At 46.8% G+C, this 19,935-nt stretch overlaps 1 protein-coding gene across 23 annotated transcripts in view; it reads left to right on the forward strand.

The window, feature by feature from the left end:
- LOC308053996 (uncharacterized protein) overlaps positions 1–19,935 on the forward strand; it is a 295,467-nt gene that overhangs the window by 235,166 nt on the left and 40,366 nt on the right. For 13 of the 23 annotated variants that reach the window (XR_013923888.1, XR_013923889.1, XR_013923890.1 and 10 more), the window contains one exon: positions 673–8,378. Coding sequence is in view for 1 of the 23 variants with exons in the window: in XM_080366084.1 (XP_080222210.1) it covers positions 13,681–13,711 (31 nt within the window). In the remaining 22 variants the exon portion in view is untranslated. Of the gene's footprint in view, positions 1–672; positions 10,496–11,449; positions 11,562–13,634; positions 13,712–19,935 lie in introns of those variants that run through there. The other 10 variants (XR_013923880.1, XR_013923881.1, XR_013923882.1 and 7 more) reach the window with 10 other exon arrangements.

Here is a 19,935-nt window from a genome sequence, read left to right on the forward strand (position 1 = left end):
CTGCACCCTGTAGTGAAATTAGTGTCTGCAGCAGACAATGCTCCTCATTAACAAATCGGGACCTCACTTTTATTACACTTAAACCAAGATTCTTCACTGTGTCCTACCACTTAAAAATATGCATCAGTGACCACAACGCTTGTGCCAGTGGTTATTCTTAACCCTCTGCATTCACAAGCAGCCAGAAACTTTGAAAGAAGCACTAGTCAGGTAAGGGATGATACCGAGATACGGAGTGTATTATGCTGAAATTGAATCTTCCTTTGAATAGTGGAAGAATAATAAGGACCCTGCATACTGAATCATGTTAAACTGCAGCATTTATTTATTTTTAGTACAGTTTTATCTGGTGACAACGCAGTCATTATAGCTTTTTGTTGTTAAGGTGTGTGTATAGTTCTATTTGAAAACCTTAGCATAAGAAAGGCATGAACAGTAAAGCTTTTAAAATCAATCCCCTCCAAATAATCACAGCCTTAGCTCCCCCAAGTTTGGATATTTTGTCATTACTGGGGGTCGTTATATGGGAAGGAGAGAAAGGAAAACAATTAAACGAGCAAATTTTCAGAGAAATTTAAACTAAAGTCTTTTCTTTAGTAAGATCTTGCTTTCAGCTGCAGCTTGAGGTATCATTGGCCTTTGCATGAATCGTGGTCCCGTTCTTCCCCACAGCTCCTGCAGGCTGTACTCCCCTTCCATCACGCCCCAAACCCAGGAGATGAGTCAGCCTCGGCAAGGCCAGCAACGCCTCTGGAAATGGAGCACTGCTCACAGAAAATCCCGACAGCCCAGGTGAGTGCAAAACTAAATATAGACCAAACCTGACACGTTCCAAGTCAATGAAATACCTTTTCAGGTTTTTCAGTGGAATATTCCACCAAAAGCCAACTATTTGCACACAGGGAGTTGAACAGTTTTCCATTTTCTGATGGAAAAGTGTTTCCCTGAAATACGGTGAGTGGCGGTTTATTGCTGCATACAGCCCACATGCTTAGAAAGCAGAAGCCGCACCTCCAACAGCTGAACCAGCCCCGTCTGTCCCAGTGGCTGCCTGTGCCCCTGAGCTTGCCCACCCACCCCTGGGCCACTGCCGGCCTCGTTGGCCAGCACTGGGGCTGGCTGGCCACCCCGTGCCCGGCTCTGCTGTGCCAGGAGCTGCTCTGCCAGAAGCCTCGCCTGCTCTTCCCCCAGCAGCTCCCGGCTGCAGCAGCGGTGCTGGGTACCCAGGCTGATCCCTCAGCTCCCGACGCTCCGTGGGCAAAGGGGTACCTCGTGGCTGCTCCCTGCCCTCCCAAGACCAGGCAGCGTCACCCGAAGAGTGCTGCCAGAAGCAGGCCAGCGCTGGCAGGCACCACGCTGAGCACAGGGGTGCGCCGGAGGTAGCCCCTGCCGACCCGCTGTGCTGGTGCAAGGTTCCAGCTGGGCTCTTGTGCTGGCAGGAGGCTTGATTTCCCCAAAGCACCTGCGTTTCAACCCACCTGCAGCTCGCAGTGAGCACAACATGTCTCTAACAGAGATAAAACCTGACTAGCATATCAAGAGAAGGCTACTTTTATTTACTTCTTTAGTCTTGTAAAAGAAAAGGGGAGAGGGAGGGTGTAGATAAAGGTAATAAACAACTCCAAGCTCTGGTAACGTTTGAAATGATTCTGCTGTTTATGGTTTCTTTAGGCTACAGGTAATTCTGTGTCTGTTAAATAGCCAGTAGGGCCTTCCGACTGATAGAACCAAATCCCAGCGCGGAGCTGAAGCCCCGGGCAAGCGGATGACAAAGAGGAGGCACACCGGGTACAAGGCAAGCATCTGTCTTAAATTCACCTGACTCGTCTGCTGTTTTATGGGCCTTGTTCTCCTCATTCACACACTTGTATTCCATTGGTGTCAGTACAGCAACTTCAGTGAAGTCCTCCTGTGTAAGAGCACTTCAGACCCTCCAGACACAGAATAGAAAGGCTTTTCATGCCGTGGCAGAGCCTGACTTCACACACACACACGCACCCCCTACACCTGCCCCCAGCCTCCCGGCTCTCAGGTTTGTTCTCCATGCTCCAGCATTCTTGCTGTGTAGCACTGTTAAGCCATTTGGGTAAATATTAAAAAAAAACAAAAAAAAACCAACAAAAAAAACCAAGTTATTTTTGTTACCTACGTTGTCCAGGGAGCTGCAAGAGCTCACCTTGCTGAAGAGCTCTGAGATCCCTGCTGCCACCCAAGCAGCACCGGCTGGTGTCAGGGGTCAGGGGGGTGTGCCTGCACAGTGGAGAGGGAGCTGGGGGGGATGCTGGAGAGCTGCAGCTAATTACAGTCAAAAATCATAACTTTAGACAACTCTAATGTTTGCAGCTGGAAAGACTTAAAAGCTATTTGCCTCTAATCTCCCTCTGACAATCAATGAATTGAACAGTAAATGTTATTAGACTAATTTACTGTTCATCAAGTGTAAGAAATGAATAGAATAATTTACTATTCATACATCCAACTGTGTGACATGTGTACAGATCAGTTTGAAAGAAAAAGCAACATTAGGGTTCCAGTTCTCCTCCCCTACCTTTTTTTATTCCAATTTATCTTCATTCTCATCCGTAAAGCTGCTCTGGCTTTGCCCCAGTGGCAGAATGACCACATCTGTTTGGGTATACATCTGCTTTGGTACATAGAATAGTTTGCTACTTACCTAACCATCTCAGTATTTTCCACTGGGGGAAGCAATCACAAACTGCACAACTGTAAAGGAATCATCAATTCATAGAAACATTTAGTCTGGAAAAGACCTTTGAGATCATCAAGTCCAACCATTAACCTAGGACTTCCAAGTCTACCACTGAACCATGTCCCTAAGCACCACATCTACGCGTTTTTTAAACACTTCCAGGGATGGTGATTTCACCCCCTCCTTAGGCAGCCTGTTCCAATGTTTGACCACCCTTTCAGTGGAGAAAATTTTTCCTAATATCCAATCTAACCCTCCCCTGGTGCAAATTGAGGCTGTTTCCTCCTGTCCCATTGCTCGTTATCTGGAACCCCTGCTGATTCTCTCTGTTCTCTGTGGGAGGCATTTACCTCCAGGTTGCGGGTAGCTCCCGTGAGGATGCTACAGTCGTGCTGCATCCCAAATGCCTCAGCTTTCTGCTGTGGCTACTCTGGTTATTTGGAAGTTTGGAGCATATAAGGAATAAATCGGATTAATTGCCCTTTCTAGGCCAAAACTGGGATAGTGTTAGGCATTTAGAAATGCTGGGAAAAATGCATTTGTTATAGAACCTGGCAATAGTCGTATGTGGAAAGAAACCCAGGCCTACAGCCTCTCTGATCAAATAGTGTCTGAATATTTTAGGTATTAAAGAGAGAATATGAGAGCATACCATTCACTTTCTAGGTGTTGCAGACCTGAACAGAGGGAAAACACGTCAAAAAGCTAAAATGACTGGAGCTGAGGGTCTTGGTGGGGTTCACGTTACCTGCTGGAGTGGGTGCTGTTCCAACCCTCAGCGATGGTTTCCAGGGTCAAAACTCTGGGCTACCTGGCTATGATAAGTGCTGTGGCAGCCCTGGTGACCTTATCTCCCAACCCAGCACAGGACCAATGTTCTCCCTGTTAATTCTCCTTGGCTAAATTTTTTCCTTTTTTTTTTTTTTTTTTTTGCAAATTGCACCAGACAGAAGCAGGTTTTTAGTTCAGAGGAAATAGCTGGTAAGTGCACACAGACAACATCTCACTTCAGCTATATAGTTTTTCCAGCACCTCAGGAGATCCCACAGTTTTTGTTTTGATAAACAAGATGCCACCTACCATCTGCCATCTCCCATTGCCTCTGTCAGGATGTGCGGGTTGGAGAATTCTTCCAACTGGAAGTCTCAGCTGTCTCTTCACTTCAACACTATCCTTTCGTGTAATCTTCAAAGGTCTGTCCACAAACTCTGAAATGCTAGTATTGAAAAGAAAATCTGACAAAACCAAAGATTTAATCTTGAAGATTTAGGATAGATTTTGCTTTAAAACTATTTAAAAATCAACAACAAAGCAAAAAGTACAGTTTTATCTTTTTTTCTTACTTCTGAGGTGCGTACCTTTTCCCGGGACCTGACAGACAGGCTCATTTTTATCCTCCTTACACATGAGCACCAGTAAGAGAGATCCCACCAGCTGAATGTTACTTCAAGTCTCCTAAGCAACTCTTTCCTCAGAATGTCTCCTTTCATACATATGAAATGTAAGAAGAGTTCAGCAATGAGCTCAGGATGAAAGCTTTCCTTCCAGGTTGCCACCCATGAAGATGAGCCCCAGAGTCAGTGATGCTCCAGTAGAATTTGCCTTTTTCTGTGACTTGCAAAAGGGATGTGATGCTTCCTCTGGAATATGCCACAAGGAGTTCAGGTTCATCTCAGGCCACCTGTCTTGCAGGACCCCTCACCCGGTGGACCCCCATGTAGACAAGCTGCGAACTCCGAGCCAGGTAAAATAAGTTGCGGTACAGTTTTAGCTGGTGGCAGCACAGTCATTACGAGATTGCCATCACTGTTACAGCATTAGCAAGAAATTGTGCCAAAGGCTGGCTGTGATCACGTAAATAGTTCATGGAGGAACACAGGGATTATGATTAGCTTGTGCTGGAGGTGGGGAAGACACCTGAGAAAAGATGCTCAAGCCCATGTGGGAGCACAATCCTTGCCCACGGAGACACGGGGACTGGGCATAGCTCCTGCCCTGGAAGGCAGAAATGTTGGACTCTGTAGGGCAGAGCTGATGGCTGGCTGAGCTGCAGCCAGCTCCGGTTTCTGTGCAGGCAATGTTTAAAAAATAGAATCAGCACATCAAATGATGTGTCACGTAAGTTTTCCATGTCAAGGAAAATAGCCTGAGGCCCTTCTTCCCACATTTGCTGCTACAACAGCCAGACAACCTGGCCCCAAAATTTATTCTGGTCTTTAATCAAGCAAAATCCCTGTGATCTCTGAGGTTGGGCTTCACAGTTTTGGAAAGAGATGATACGGTTTACTAGAAGGAAGGTGCTTGCCCACTGTTCTTGAGGTCTGTGGTCACCATAAGAGTCACACACGTTGTGCACTGCCTGCTGAAAAAGTGGAGATGTTCTCATTTGCCCCAGTCATATCTGTGCAATAAACATCCAGCATAGCTGCTTCAGAGCCATTACTCATGCTATGTTTCCTTCTGTATACACAAAAGCAGATGCTATCCAGCACCCAGATGACCCTGAGTGCTGCTTTCATCCTGTGCTAGTTTAGCTTGCTTTTTTTTTTCCATGCTCTTTGTGCTGAGGTTTACCTTTCCCCATGACTATGTTGCTCCAAGAACAAAGCTGGTCCTCCACACACCGGGCATGGCAAGGCTGCACAGGATGCAAGGTCACTCCTACTCCTGATTTTTTGTTCCTTCATTTAGGGCACAAATACATTTTTCAAGGGGCCAGAGTGACATTTCCTCTCCATCCACACACTGTGCTTCCCTTTCTACCTCAAGTAGCTATTTCACAGGTTTCTTTTTACTTGGCTTATTGTGAGATGGTGATTTTTGCCTTTAGGAAAGAGCAGCAACCTGAAGGTGTGTTCAGCTGATGCAGACTCCAGTGACTGCCAACTCCGGGTGGAGTAGGACAATCGCAACACTCACGAAAGTCTCCATTTCATGTTCTCAGGACTCTGAGTCATCCAAGGCTCTAAAATGAACACGCTCCCCAGGAGAGAAAGGACATAAAACTGGGTAAGAGCCTGGGTTTAAACAGCAAACCCTAAACAGGCTTTTAGGCCAATATGCAATTTCTCTGGCAGGCAATATGGTTTTCTTGTATATATAATAAACCTCAGTAATCGGTATTGCTCTGAGCTGCCACAACCCACTCTCTCCCGTGGTGCAACCCTGGTTGCTCTCACTGATGTGTGCTATTTCTGAACTAAAGCATAAGGTTTATCATCCCTGCTGTTCTACCCTGCAAGCAGGAGTAAAAAAAGGTCGACTACTGTGTTCAGGCAGCATCAAATTACTGTAAAACAAGTGAGATACTGCAGGGATATATGGAGAATCTCAGCATCTTCAGTTCTCTTTCAGGTTTTTATTATAAATGGGTCACAGACTATTGCGTACCTAACAGAAACAGGAGCCATCAACTCACACATCCCTTCCAAGCTAATATACAGTATGGATTTGCAAATGAAACTGGTTTGTACCTGGACATGCTGTGGACCACCTGGTGTGCTTTGTCTGAGGTATGTAATGCAGAATTTGGTGTCATAAACCAGCTTCCAGACTGTCTTTGGGCTTTGTATAGCAAAAAAGATGATATGAAGTGTGCACAGCTACCTAGAGGGTGTCACACACAGCTCTGGGCACATGAGAGGAGTTGGGCACTGCTTAATTGGGCTTTTCAGTCTCCCAAATCTGAGTGGGAATTACTCAAAACCCTGCTGCTGTAACACCAACCTGCGCTCACTGCCCAGGCAGCACTCTGACCGAGCAGCCACCCAGGCAGCACAGGACCAGCATCAGTCCTTCCTCAGTCAGACACAGCACACACCTTTATCTTTTCCAGCCGAAAGCGAGCCATGCGATTGATCTGCGTCTATAGACCGCAACACTCCTCTCATTCATCTACGGAAACATGTGTACCTGACTGCTTCTGAGTCCACAGACAGCACTCAGCATAACACCTACAACTAATTGTGCAGCTGCATCCCGTGGGGTTTGGTCTGTTGTTAATTACTTCGCTGAAATTCAGGCAGGGCTGATGACAGGGAGGTGCAGCCCACTGGCTCTCTCACCTTTTTGAAGATGCAGAGGGTAGCAGGGAGCTGGCATCCTAAAGCAAAGGTGAGGTGGGCGGGTTAGTATGGAAGTAAATTAAAGGGTAGGAGCCTGGACTTGTAGCTGCAGGTGAGCTGATGGAGTTACGAGGTGACGGCTGAACGCACCTCCTGTTAACCTGCACCTCTTGGGCACCAGCTGACCGCTTAGCACAGTCCCCATGCTGATGTCTCCAGTGCCACAAGATGCTGTTAGTCCTAAAAGCAGCACGTCAGCCAGTAACCCCAGAGGTCCTGCTGGCTGTGACCCATGCAAACCGCAGCTTCTCTGCTCCCGGGCTAATGGCAGTGCCAGGAGCTCAGCCCTGCAGCCTGGCCAGGAGCAGTAGGCTTCACCTGGTGGGGGCCTGCTGGCAAATTGCAAAAGCTCTTACCATACCGAGAAAGAAGCTGATTTCTTACCAATTATTTGCCAAACAACACATAATTAAATAGCGCAGAACTGTCTACCACGCATCTTTGGGTTTTTAGGCCATTGCTCCCCGCCGTTTTGTGGCACACTCCTACAGCACTTCAAGGCTACTGTACGCTGCAGAGGAACAGTGTGATAATTGAACAATTAACAAGTGATGTCATAAAACAATGTACTTAAAATAGAATGCATAATTAAAGTAAGTGAACCAAAAAAAGATGCAACAGGATACAGAAAAAGCACACACAAAAGGATGTTGACAGTAAGTCTCATGTAGGAACTGAAATATACAATTTAAAGGGAAAAAAAATAGCACCAGAGTGGTTAAACAAAGATGTGGCATAAACTAGCAAGCATCTCAGTGATTTGCCAAAAAATATAATAAGGTTGCAAAAGAACCATTCTCTGAAGTTAACAAGTTTGGACCATAAAACAGTCCTTTGGTGGCTCCCTGTATCATTATTTGCTACCAAGACACTGCACTGATGGGCTCAGTGGGATCGCTGGATCCAGCATTAGATCAGTAAGCAGGAAAGCAGAGTTCCCACCAGATTTCCTGCCTGGAGAGCTGTTAGAATCCGTGCTAGTTCTTTAAAGAGCAGAACTGTGTACAATACTGTGCTCAGAATGACCCCTTTAGGAATATAATCTTCTGCTACAAATAAGATGTTTGGGGGAAAGAAACCTAGGAAAGCGAACAGAAAAGGAAAAAACCCAGCCAACAAACAAACCCACTTGACTGAAGTTCATCCTAAAAATGCAATTTTTGAGGAGTTCTGCATGCTGCCAGTATCTCTGCTCTGGGGAAGCCAGGAGAGGGGATTTACCCGTGGCCACCGCCTCAAGCCAGGCTCTGGGCTGCTCAGCCTGGCTCACCCCAGCCGGCTGCCGCTGCCATGGGGCATCCAGCACGGAGCTGGAGGGGCCGGGAGGTGCACGCACCTGCAGTCATGTTCATTCACAGCAGGTGAAGTCCTTTACTCCAGTTTTTCTGCTTTCTTTCAGTGCATTTTTTTTTAAACTTGAGACACTAGGAAAGATTTTAAAGCGTGAGGCAGACGTGCTTTCCAAGAATAATTGCTCTTTGGCTGATGCACAGGAGCTCTTGTTCATGCATTTCTGGGAGATGCCTGCAGACTGCTAACTGCTCTGGAAGCCTTTCAGCCTTTGCTGCCTGCAAATGGCATTATTATTCACTAATAGCCTTGGCTCACCATGTTGTCTTTTGGTTAGTTAGCAGCTATTCTGCAAGTCAGAGACAGGGAGAGAGGAACATATGTTTAAGCAGTAGCCAACTTCTGACCTGTAAAAAAAAAAAAAAAACAAAAAAAACCCTGGAGGGTTTTCTCAGAGCAATCCCCACCATTAGCTGGGGAGCGATTAGGAGGGAACATGTCAGCACTGAGAGGGGGTGTCCGTCCCACCTCCCACAAAGCAGCTGTTGTTTCTCAGACGGAGAGAAGGATGCAGAGGATATTCGTGCTGTCTCGCTAACCATAGGATGGCTGCTTCCACAGGGTCACAAAACAAGCAAGGGTTCCATGGGGGTAAAAGAAAGGAAACTTGATGTGGCATCTGGCCCCAAAAATCCATGGCACAGCATTTCCAGATCTAGCTGGCTACCCTTTTCAAATCACTTAAATGACAAGTATTCATACATCTCATTAAAAGTCAAGAAGGCTTAATGATAGAAACCTTGCTGCTTTGTTGTTCTTTTCTAAAGGTTAGGGATTGGGTTTGTTTTGTATCTGTAAGGTTGCTTGCTCACCTGCTCATTTCTTTTTGGGTATTGTAGGATTCTGTTATTTACTGCTCAAGCGATCCCAAGAACTGCTCTACTGACATTTCACGGTATTTAGTATTGACCAAACACTACATGATAAATCTTTATAATACTCCAGAGAGACCATCAAGGGAGCAGTTACAAATATATACATTGCAGCATGTTGTGTTCTGGGTTAAATGAAATATAAAATCACATCACCAGCCTGGGTACTAATGGCTCTATCAGTATTCCATCACACCCCAGCTGCAGGTATGGTGGTTGCCATTAAGACATCAACATTTGTCGATCGCTGCAGATGGTAACTGATGGATCACTCTTTCCCTCGGTACGTGGGGAAGGGAACGGGAATTGCAGTAACTTCTGTAACCTGCTCATACCTCACAGGGAGTGGTGAGCCTCGGCAGACGGAGGGAGGGACGAAGTGGCACAGCCAGTGCCATGCAGCACCTCGGCACGGTTGCTCTCTGCCATCCGGCATGCTAGGCTTCCCGCGCCAGGAGACACGGCGTTTTCAAGCTCTCCAAAAGTTCCAGGTTAGTTTTGAGTTTTGCGTAATTTATAGCCAAGTTGATTTCACCATCATTAGCTTTTGTACGTTCAAACAAGGTTTAATTTTCTTTGGAAGATGCAGACGTGTGTACAGCTAGATAATACCCTGTTTATTTTACTGACTAATTCATCACTTAAAGTGCAGGGCTATAGGTTGAGAGACCAAGACTTATGCACAGTCCCATACCCCTAAATCAGGCCAATAAAAGTTAAATTCACACTGTTTGCAAGCACTTTATGCAGATGGAAAATGTCACCTTGTCTGAAATACTTTATGGCGCGATGCTGAAGCAAAAAGAAATCCCACAGTGAGAGATTAAAAAGCTTCACTAATGCTTAGCTGGGAGGCACAAGGCTCAGCGCCGCCTCCTCCCCGTGTGGTGGGAGTCTTTTCCATGAAGCAGCATCTGGCTGGTACTCTGGCTGCGTACGGAGCGGCTCCGTGAGCTCCGGTGCCCCAACACCCACCTGGGCATCATTCAGCCCAGTCTCGGGCAGTGCTGAGCAGGGGGGCTGCAGGGGTCATGGTCAGCCCCACCGATGAGGAGCCTCCTGGCTGCTGGGCAAGCTGCCAGGGCTGTGGCATCGGGTCAGTCTCTTGTCCCACAACGCGGCTTTAGTGTATCACGCAGATTGCTGGACAAGGGTTTGAAGAATGCTCTGAAGCGGATGGTTATGACTGGTATATTTTACCATTTAGTTATCAAGATCAAGGGCCTTCTAGCCACCTCCGTGCTGTCTTCTGCTGCCCAAGACAGAGCCGGGACAGTGCTACAACCATGGTGGGAAACTAACTTTTTAAAAATCATCTTAAGAATTACAGATGGCAAAGGCTAACTTGGCCGATGGGCCACTGCAGTACAGACCCGAGGGGTGCCCCGCTGTAAGCCTGGCTCCTCGGGAGTCAGGGACGTGGTGCCTGGGGGAACCAGGTATGTACGGAGCCCAGCCCCCTCCTTCTGGCCCTGCACTGGGCAAATACAGACCCTCTGGAAATCAGCATGCCCAGCCCCGTTAAGCTGTGCAGAGTTGCACTCACTGAAGCAAAATCAACAGTCTCAAAAGCCGAACTCCCAAGGTGGGAGAGAGATAAATCACAGGTGGAGCTGCTGCCCTGCTGCCCACCCCCCTGGCCCAGGCTGGTGGCAGCTGCCGAAGCAGGGCAAGGCTGATTTCCACTGCAACCTTCACCAAGCTGCCCTGAATCGCTTTGCCCCTCTCCTCACCAAGAAGCAGGGGGATCATCTCACTCCCCGTGCTTCAGCAGCGCAGCGGACTGTAGGCAGAGCATTAAATGCTCTGAAAGCGTTTTTACAGTGGGGAAGTGGAGACTCTGCAAACAGCTAATGGGTGTATTTCAATTCCCTATTAATTGCATATTTATTACTCGGCTGTTGCAAGGAAACGTCATGTTACATTGATTAAAGCTTTGCAAGCTGTACAGTAAATATTTTAAACAAAAAAGGTTTTGATCTCTGTTGCTGTTGGGAAGGGTGGGGGGAAGCTGCCATTAGAGTTGCTATAATTAGCAAGCTCCATTGCAGACAGTATTTCCCACAGGCTCTACAACATGCTTTGTGTGTGTCTGCCTGTATTTAGGCAGAATATTATTTTATGTATACGTTATCTATAAATGATATATATTTTTATATGTATCTCATGTGAGAGGAAAAAGGGAGAGAAGCAGGAAGCCTGCTATCTCACATCTTGCAGACAGGAAAGGCAAAAGACTTAAAAGGCAGAAAAGAAAAGGGGATTTCCGCACGTGGACTGAAGTTTGGCAGGGCAGAGGTGACCCGCCTGCTAGCCCTGCTGCCTGGACAATGTTTAATTAAGCCCTTGCCTGTACATGCTTCTGTTACTTACTGCCAAGTCTCTGCACACAGGCTTTCGGTCTCCCTTGCTTGATGGTGTCAGGAATGGACCATGTGTACGGGAAAGTTTCACTGGACAAGCCTTGTAAACATCACCCAGACGTGGGGCAGAGATGACCATCCACAGACATCCTGAGCTTCATCTCCTGACCATCTGTGTGGTGTCATCAACGTCTCCCAAGAGCAGAGAAAAAATCCAGTCTGTATTTCTGACAGACTGAATCATCTTCATCTCTCATACAGCCCCCACTCACCTTCTGCGCAAGAGGCTGCAAAAAAAACAAAACTCACAGTAAAACTACAGCGGCCATATGTGACCAGCTTTGCTCCTGTGCTCACTTCAAAGGTGCTCAGGCATGGGTCTGGTCCCGGCCCACAGTGGCTGCAGGGACCCTGGCCCCAGCCTGGGACCCTCTGCCCGCTGCCCCTGTGCTGGCCGAGGGCAGCTCCCTCCTCCCCAGCTCTGCTCTTCTCAACATTTGACATGAATTAGAGGAGACACCAGTCATACCCAGCCAAAGAACCATGGATACCTGCCACAGGACAGGACAAGCTAAAATGACACTAATATGGGAGAGACAGCTCCAACTAATAAGTCCAGTGATCTGCAGCTGAGCGGAGTCACAGGCAAACCAGAGGGGTATTGCTGGGGGGGCTCAAACAGCACAAGCTCAGCCCCGGGGCTGAAAGACCAGCTCTAACACAAAGTAGTGCTGAGCTTTGGTAAACCTCTGAAGGGCCGATACCCCCTGAAGAGAACAAAATCATTACTGTCTTCAAACCTGCTGGCTGTAAGCCCTAAGCCGGAGAGCAGTGCCTGGAGGAGGCTCCCAAACGCACTGTGTGGGAGGCAATGCACCCATCCCTCGGCACGGGGGGTGTTCGGCAGCATCACAAGTTGTGTCCAAGCCACTCTTCAGCTTCTAGACTGAGTTAGCAAAGGCTTGGTCATATCATGCAAGTGTCTACGGAGTGGATTATTTCATTGTGTAGCCCTGAGTGCACTTGTGGTTCTCTCTGTTCCCATCTTGTTTTCCCAGAGGTCGTAGCTGCTATAGGCAAACCGATGGGCAATTTTCAGGAACAAAATTTGTTGTTGTCAAGTCTTGGGAGTTTATTAAGCTGCAGTATTTGACTTGGCTCATTTCCTACAGTGGCTCCCTCTTGGAACTGTGTGATTGCAGGGGATGCAGCGGTTATTAAGAGTAAAACAAGTTTCAATCTCTTATGATTCTACATGAAGGCTCGGAAGTGTGAACCTTCAAAGGCACAAAATACAGAAAGCAAACCCAGAAATTATTCAGAATTTATTTCTTCAACAAGGGTTTTTGAAATCCATTTCAAAATTCAAGGGACCTTACGTCTGATTTTTGAAACAAAAGTTGGCAATGCTAAAACTAAATGAGCCGTATTTGCATCTCACTGATTTCTGTGAATGAAAGGGGGGAGGGGGAGGGGACAGGGGGACGGGATATGACTCCATTTGGCAAGTCCCAGTGCAGAGAAAAGAAATTAAATAAACAAAGTAGGAACAGAGTACTTTCAAAAAGAATCAAACAGCATGGACCATTAATGTTTTAAAAGATAGGAGCTGTATGTGAGCCAGCCATCCCCAAGATATTTATTCCCTATCTTTAAAATAGGGAATTGCATTAGAACAGGTAGAAACTTTCAAAGAGGGGAAAATTTTTAAGGGCACTCACTATACTTTAAAGAAGACTTCAAAAACCATCTCCAGTATTGAGCTGAATAAGTTGGAGAGATTTGTAGGTTATAGCAAGGGAGAGTGATGGGAATACATACGGAACAAGCTGGTTACTGCAGTAAACAAACCTCCCCCAAACTAGCAGCAAGGGCTTCAGCTCGGGAACAAATGGCTTCACATCTAGAAATACATTTTAAAACAAGACAAGGTGCTGGGTAAACACCAGCCAAGAGCTATAAACTATTGTTATAGAAGGTGAAAGCCAACTAGCCTTGGCCATCGGGTTGGCGAGGAAGAGCAGAGCTAGAGACTCCGTTCTTCATAGGCCAAGATGTAGCCTTGAGGAAGCTAACCCCTACAGGCTTTGAAATTAAAAATGATGAAAAAGGAGAAGTTTTCATTACAAAGGAGGACAGCATAACACAGCTATAGAGGCAAAGCTTCAAACAGTGCTGCTTTAAATCTGCAACAAAGCCAGCAACTGCACCGGAAGAAAGCGAATCTGCTCTTCTATTCATCCTGCACCATCAAGGGCAACATGCAGCTCGCCTCTCCGTGCATCCCGGCTGGTTTGTAACAATGAACTATTTTATCTCAAGGAAAGAGACATTATCATTAATTGACTTGCATAGTGCTTTTCACTAATGGCTGGGTGCTGTAAACCAGAGATACTGTAATCATGCCAAAAGTTTTAAAATTAGCAAAGATTGCCGGGCTTTATTTCCCCTCGAAAAATGTGTAAGAAATGTCACCCCTCGGGGCCCGCCAGCTGGCAGCACCGCGTAGCCAGCGGTGGCCAGGCTGGTGTCCCCAACACACCGAGCCCCAGCCGTCACCGTGCCGTTGCCTCTCAGCACCGGTCACCTTCGCTCCCCACCTGCACCTCTGCAGAGCTCTGTGCGGGCCCGGTGGGCATGGCCCTGGCACTGCCGTCCCCAGGTTCTCTCCCAAGCACAGGAGCTGTGGCAGGGACTGCAGGAGGCTTGGTCTCCCATTGCCAGTGTGCCCTCTCCCTTGTGCAGCAACCCAAGCTTCCTCACTTTCCCGCAGCTCCTCTTCCCACGATCCCAGTGAGACAGAGGTGATTGTGCCTCCTGCATCCTTGCACTATTGCCCCATCCTGTTAGGATGTGTTATTATTAGTCATTTTAAAAACCATTTCCAGGTCTTCTTTTTCAGGTTTTCTTATTTTTTTTAATAATTTTTCTATAATATAGAATAATTATTATAAGGATTTACTATTAAACTTACAACAATCCCTCAGACTCTGTCAGCTCTCAGAGTCACTTCAGGAATGGACTGAGGGGTTCAAAGGCTTCTTTGTTTTCCAATTGGGTGAGGCGGATGAAAATCCCAGCATCCCCAAGGTTGCTGTAAATGGGTCTTGTTCCTTCTTATCCCTCACGTGCACTAGCAGACGCCTAACGTGGTGCAACCTGACAAGCCTCGAGCCCGACTCTGCCTGTGACCCACAGCAGGGCTGAACACCAGAGCCTTTGCGTCAGTCCAGCACTGTTCAGTGAGGTTACTTGCACATCATGTGCATTCAGGGACACCTTTCCTACCTTTCCTGAAGGCCAGCGTGTTCCCAGATAGCGTGAAGGGTCCTTAATATAATATAAGATCAGGTCCAGGATACTCCATTACCAAGAAGATACTTAACTAATGTTCTGCTTGTAGTAGGAGGTCACAGGAGATTTATCTGAGGAGATGCACATAGAAAGAATTAGCAGACAAGCCATTTCACAACCTCCAATACCCTCACCTTCTTAGCTGCTCAGCTGAACTGCCTTAAGGGATACGTTTTACAGGAGCTCAAAAGTGAACTGGAAACTGCTTAGATCACACAACTTATGCATTTTAAATAGCAGTGTAAAATACTGTGCTTTACAAAAGCACACTGTTGTACCAAGCAATAAAGACATGCTCCGAGTGGTGATGCTGGAGAAGTTGCAAGAAGTACAATAGAAAAAACCCACATACAGCAAAACAAATCTGTGACTTACTGAAGTTTATGATTAAAATTTAAAGACTGTTCAAGTTTTATTCCCCATAGCTGCTGCTCCCTGGACAAGAAGAGACAGAGAGAGACTGACCTTGAATAATTAAGCTGGTCTGTGGCACCAGATCAATTGCTGGTATTGGCAGAACTCCACAATCAGGCATTTTGAAAAGCAAGTGTCAAAGTGCATGTAACTATGGGGCTTTTGGTGCAAAGCAGCCAATATAAAGGAGAAGAGGTGAAGAGTGAGAGAAAATAGATTGTGGAGTCTCGAGCGCAGTCATGGAGGAGGGATGGGAAAAGTTTCCATTCACTAACTCTAACAGGGCAAAGCTTACAGCTGACAGAAACCCGGCATGCTTTTTTTTGTTTCTCTAACCTTGTAGAAGTCACCTGGAGTGAGCTGAATTGTCTCCTGAGTGACTTAAATCCATCACTAGTTCTGGAACAGAGTCTGAGCAAGTACCAGTCAACAGTTTAATTGAAAATAAACTTTCTAAATCCAGGGAAACATCTCTGTGCAACATCAATTACTGAACAAACCCAAAAGTGTCTGAAGCCAGGTGGAAGCTCCCCGACATGGTGGGCATTTTTGCTGCTGTTTCTGCACTGCCTCTGATCAGATAGCACTAAGGTGACCCACCAGAATGGAATGTGGTGAATTTTATAACAGCCAAGAAAGGCTTTATATTAATGTCAGCCAAGTAAGCCTTTGTATTAATTTCAGGAGCCATGGGAACTCCTATTTAAATCTCTTCCCAATCCCTTGACCTACAACTGTGTACGTGGAAGAGCAGCATCAGGCAGATAAGATAATCATTGTGTTCCCAGTGCAACAGTCCTAGAAGATGCCCTTTATGCTGGCATTATTCCTAAAGCTCTCTGCCAGACACTTCTATCCAAAATTCAAGACCCCTTAGGTGGTCTTCCATAGAAAAGGCAAGGGATAGCATGCAGAGAGGATTTTTTTCATGTACCCCTGCCCAGTGGCTCTCTCCAGCCACGAGGAAGGTGGTAAGAGGTTGGCACAGACATCACAAGACATCAGGGACTGTCCTCTTCCCTCTTGCAGGGTGGCCTGTGCAGCTTCTGCACAGAGGGAAACCCCGCAGAAACAAGGGAAGGGACAAGATATGACCATGTCACTCTCAGTCTCATAATTTTTATAGCAAGTTTTGTGGTGCCTGGTGTTCTCCAGAAAGTTCTAGCCCCTAGAGTCCTGTGATGAGGCAACATCAGCTTCCCTGGATTTAGTTTTAGAGCTCATAGTGACTTACCGTTTCCACTTTTCTCAAGTACATCTTATGGCTTCAAAATCCAGAAGGAAATCAAAAACAACCTAAACATATTTTAAAAAGAACATCAATTGTTAAAACAATTAATGAAAAGACTTTTTAATCAATACGCGGGGTGGCCGTTATGTAGTGATCTAAAGACTTAGCTTAAAGTAAAGCACGTGGCAACAAAGCCTGATCATGGACAGCTGCTGGCCAGATGGGCTGGGAGGGAAGGAGAAGGATGGACATCTTCCTCAGGTTCTCCCAGTCCATGAACACTCTTGCTAAGTACAGGGACGACCTTGAACTCACTCCTCTGTGAATATAATGGAAGGCAGGAGGCAGTTAGGAGAGCAATAAGAGATGGAAGTGTTTCTTGACACTTACAGGGCTGGCTGCTACACCATCCCCACGCTACTCCAGCTCCCACTAACGCTGGCACATTACAGGCCTTTCAGTGCCTTTGTTCTCCTCTTTCCATTTCATGGGCTTTTGGTTCACACAGCTTCTACAACAGAGTGAAAGGGAATCAGCAGCCCAGGCTCCCCTCCTCAGTGGAAATGCTTTGAAACTTTCAAAGAACCCAACTCTTTCCCCACATCCCCGTGTTAATATGCACCAACTCTGCTCTTGACGCACTCCATTGTAAATGATGTATGAAATGAAATCTCCTCGCTCGCCTAATGCAGAGAAGAAAGGCTCTGTAGGCAATGCTACAACATTCCCATCTAGAGAAAAAGGCAGCAAAACCTCAGACTCCCTATGAACGATGTGGGTTTTTTTAAGTTGTTGCTCTTCAGTGTTGGTGTTTTTCCCTTTTATTTTTTGTACTGAGAATGGGGATTTGAATTCAGATTTCACAGGGAAACCCAAACCACTTACATATATTTCTAAGCCTTCTGCAGTAATTGTGTGACTGTTCCCATCCCCTCGTCAGAGGGAATAGCAGCGGTAAACTCATTAGCCCCATGAAGCAGCAGAGTGAAAAGAATGGCTTAAAACGTGCAGGAGGGAAGAGACTGGGTGCATGGGGGAACAGCAGTGGGTGTTAAGCTTGATCTGGATTTAAGACCTCCTTCTAGTTTTATATGAAGCTGTTTCAAAACCAGAATGTGTCAGCAGTCTCCAAAGGGAAAAGGGATCAACGCGGACCAGGCACTGTCGCGGAAGCAAAGCCTGAAGGTCAGCAGTTTAAAGCAGCAGATACAGCACGTGTTGTTTCCAGGGGCCAGACCAGATGATGGATTAGTTGAGGGCAAAGTCACTGAAAGGAAGAGTGGAGAAGGTGACTGAGACATTGCAGGAGGTGCTGAGAGAGTATCTCCTAGTGATGAATAGTCATGTATGGCCCATGAAGCCCTTAGTACGAGTGTATTGCCGACGGCCCGACCACAGCAGCCCCTGGGCGCCCATGTGCCCTCTGCGTGTGCGTTCCCAGCTCACCCCCAGCCCCCGTGGAGCCACCCCACAGCTCGCTGCCCTGCTTTGAGGAGGTAGAACCCAGCTGGGGAGGAAAGTGCCTGCACCGGCAGAGGACAAGGCAAGGTTACAGCTTCTCTCCAGTGCCTTTTGGCAAGCCCGGTGCAAGTGGGTGGGCTGGTCCCCGCTCTCCCCACATCCCCAGCAGATACCTCATCCTCTCCAGTATGACACTGGTGCGATAGAGACGACTGGGCAAAGCTTTGCAAGAATAACAGAACAAGAAGCCATGCTGTGTGAAACCAGACACAAGGACCCCCTGCAGCAGATCCCACCTCTTAGGTCAGCTGACAGTCTGCCACACTGATGGGCTTTTTGATTTCCTCTGGCAAAGTGGCATACCCTGGCATGACTGCCTTTGTCTCCCCTGCAGCCGGGACTGAAGGAGACCCCATCCTCCGGGCTGACATGCATCTGGCCAGCGCTCCCAGTGCTGCTCCTGCACGATGTGGGTACTGCACTCTTTTCTTTGGCCACGCCATGCCTCCTGAACACTGCCATCACAGCACTGCTGCCGTGAACACTAAAGTCTACTTAGACCTTATAAAGCTTTAGTAAACTTCTAGGGATGATATTTTTATAGCTGACAGATGAACCACCTTGATGGATTATTAGACACCGTTAGCCATCCTTGCAAGACTTTATGTTACTAATGAGTTTTAGGGGGGTTGCTTTCATTTTTCTTTCCTTTTTGTTTGGTCTGAGCAGCAACTTTCAGAATGACAAAACAAAACGCTTCAAGGCAGCAGCTGGAGCTTGAAATTAATAATAAAAAGTACTTGAGCTGATGTTTCATTGCAGAGTCATGCCAGTGAATGCGTGTTTCACACAACCACAGTACTTGCAAGCAACCTGCTTTGCATGCCCATCTCCGCAGAGCTGCTGCTGGGCTGGCACATCAACGCTGCCTGGGCAGGCAGGTGAGCAGGAAAAGGTCCCAGGGCTAGAAACAGCCAGACAGCTCAACAGCAAGTTTCCCTGGGCACCACTGAAACCGGTGACAAATACGAACAATTCCACAGCAATGAGGTCCCCCTCGCCCGGCTCCGTGCTGAGCCTGCCACCTGCCAATCACCTCGCCCCGCACGGCGCTGCCCGCTCCCGTGCTGCTAATTGCAGGGAGCTTGCATCCCTCAGCCCCTGGGGAACCCACATTTATCAAAATACCAGAGACATGCTGCTACACCTGTAATAAATCTGCCCTTTTTAGATACAGGAAGGTAAAACCTGCGTGAGTTAAAAGTCTTTAAAAAAAAAAAAAAAATCTCAAAAAGCCTAAAAGCCCAAAACCTTTGAATAGGCAAGCAGTTCTGGCACAAGTTCAGCTGCAGCTGACCTCCTTACTCCCCCTTATTCATGAAGTTAACAGCAAAAATATCCATGTTTATCTGAGAATGGCACCATTATTTCATAAAGCTGCTTTATTTCCCTTTCTCTTTCTGTATTGGAAAAATTCCCCAACATAAACTGAACATTTACTGCAGGCAGATTTTCTTCTCATTGTTCAAGGATAAGATGTGAATGGGAACGGCAGGAGGCCAGCTATTCTCTAGCTATATAAAGTGAAAATGATATTTTGAAGAAGATCAAAACCAGTAGCAAGTATTCAACCACTTCCATGATGTGTCACATTATTTTGGCTGCAGACAGGTGACAGCAACACAGCACATCAGTCCTTGTGAGTAAAATGAGGTGCAACAGTTTTTAATCAAACCCTGCTCAGGGAACCTAAACTAGAGAAAAGGAGAATAAATAATAAAACTGATTCTCAGGCAGGTTTACTTGAGCTGTGATTAACGATAATAATACTTAATATTCTCAGACTCTGCCTTACCCTGTACTGCTTTTGAAGGGGTGACATCTTATAAAAAAAACAACGTATTATTCCCTTCCCAGGACTTTGAAAGGGACAAATGTGACAACCAAGCAGCAAGGGTGCTTCTAGCTGGATGGCTGCGTTGCACAACTTTAGTGAAAACTGAACCCCTCTGGTGTCGCTCTGCAGGCTGCTTCTGGTTATCCTTTTGCAAACACA

The sequence above is a fragment of the Falco punctatus genome, assembly GCF_963210335.1.
Source record: "Falco punctatus genome assembly, chromosome: 15".
NCBI lineage: Eukaryota > Metazoa > Chordata > Aves > Falconiformes > Falconidae > Falco > Falco punctatus.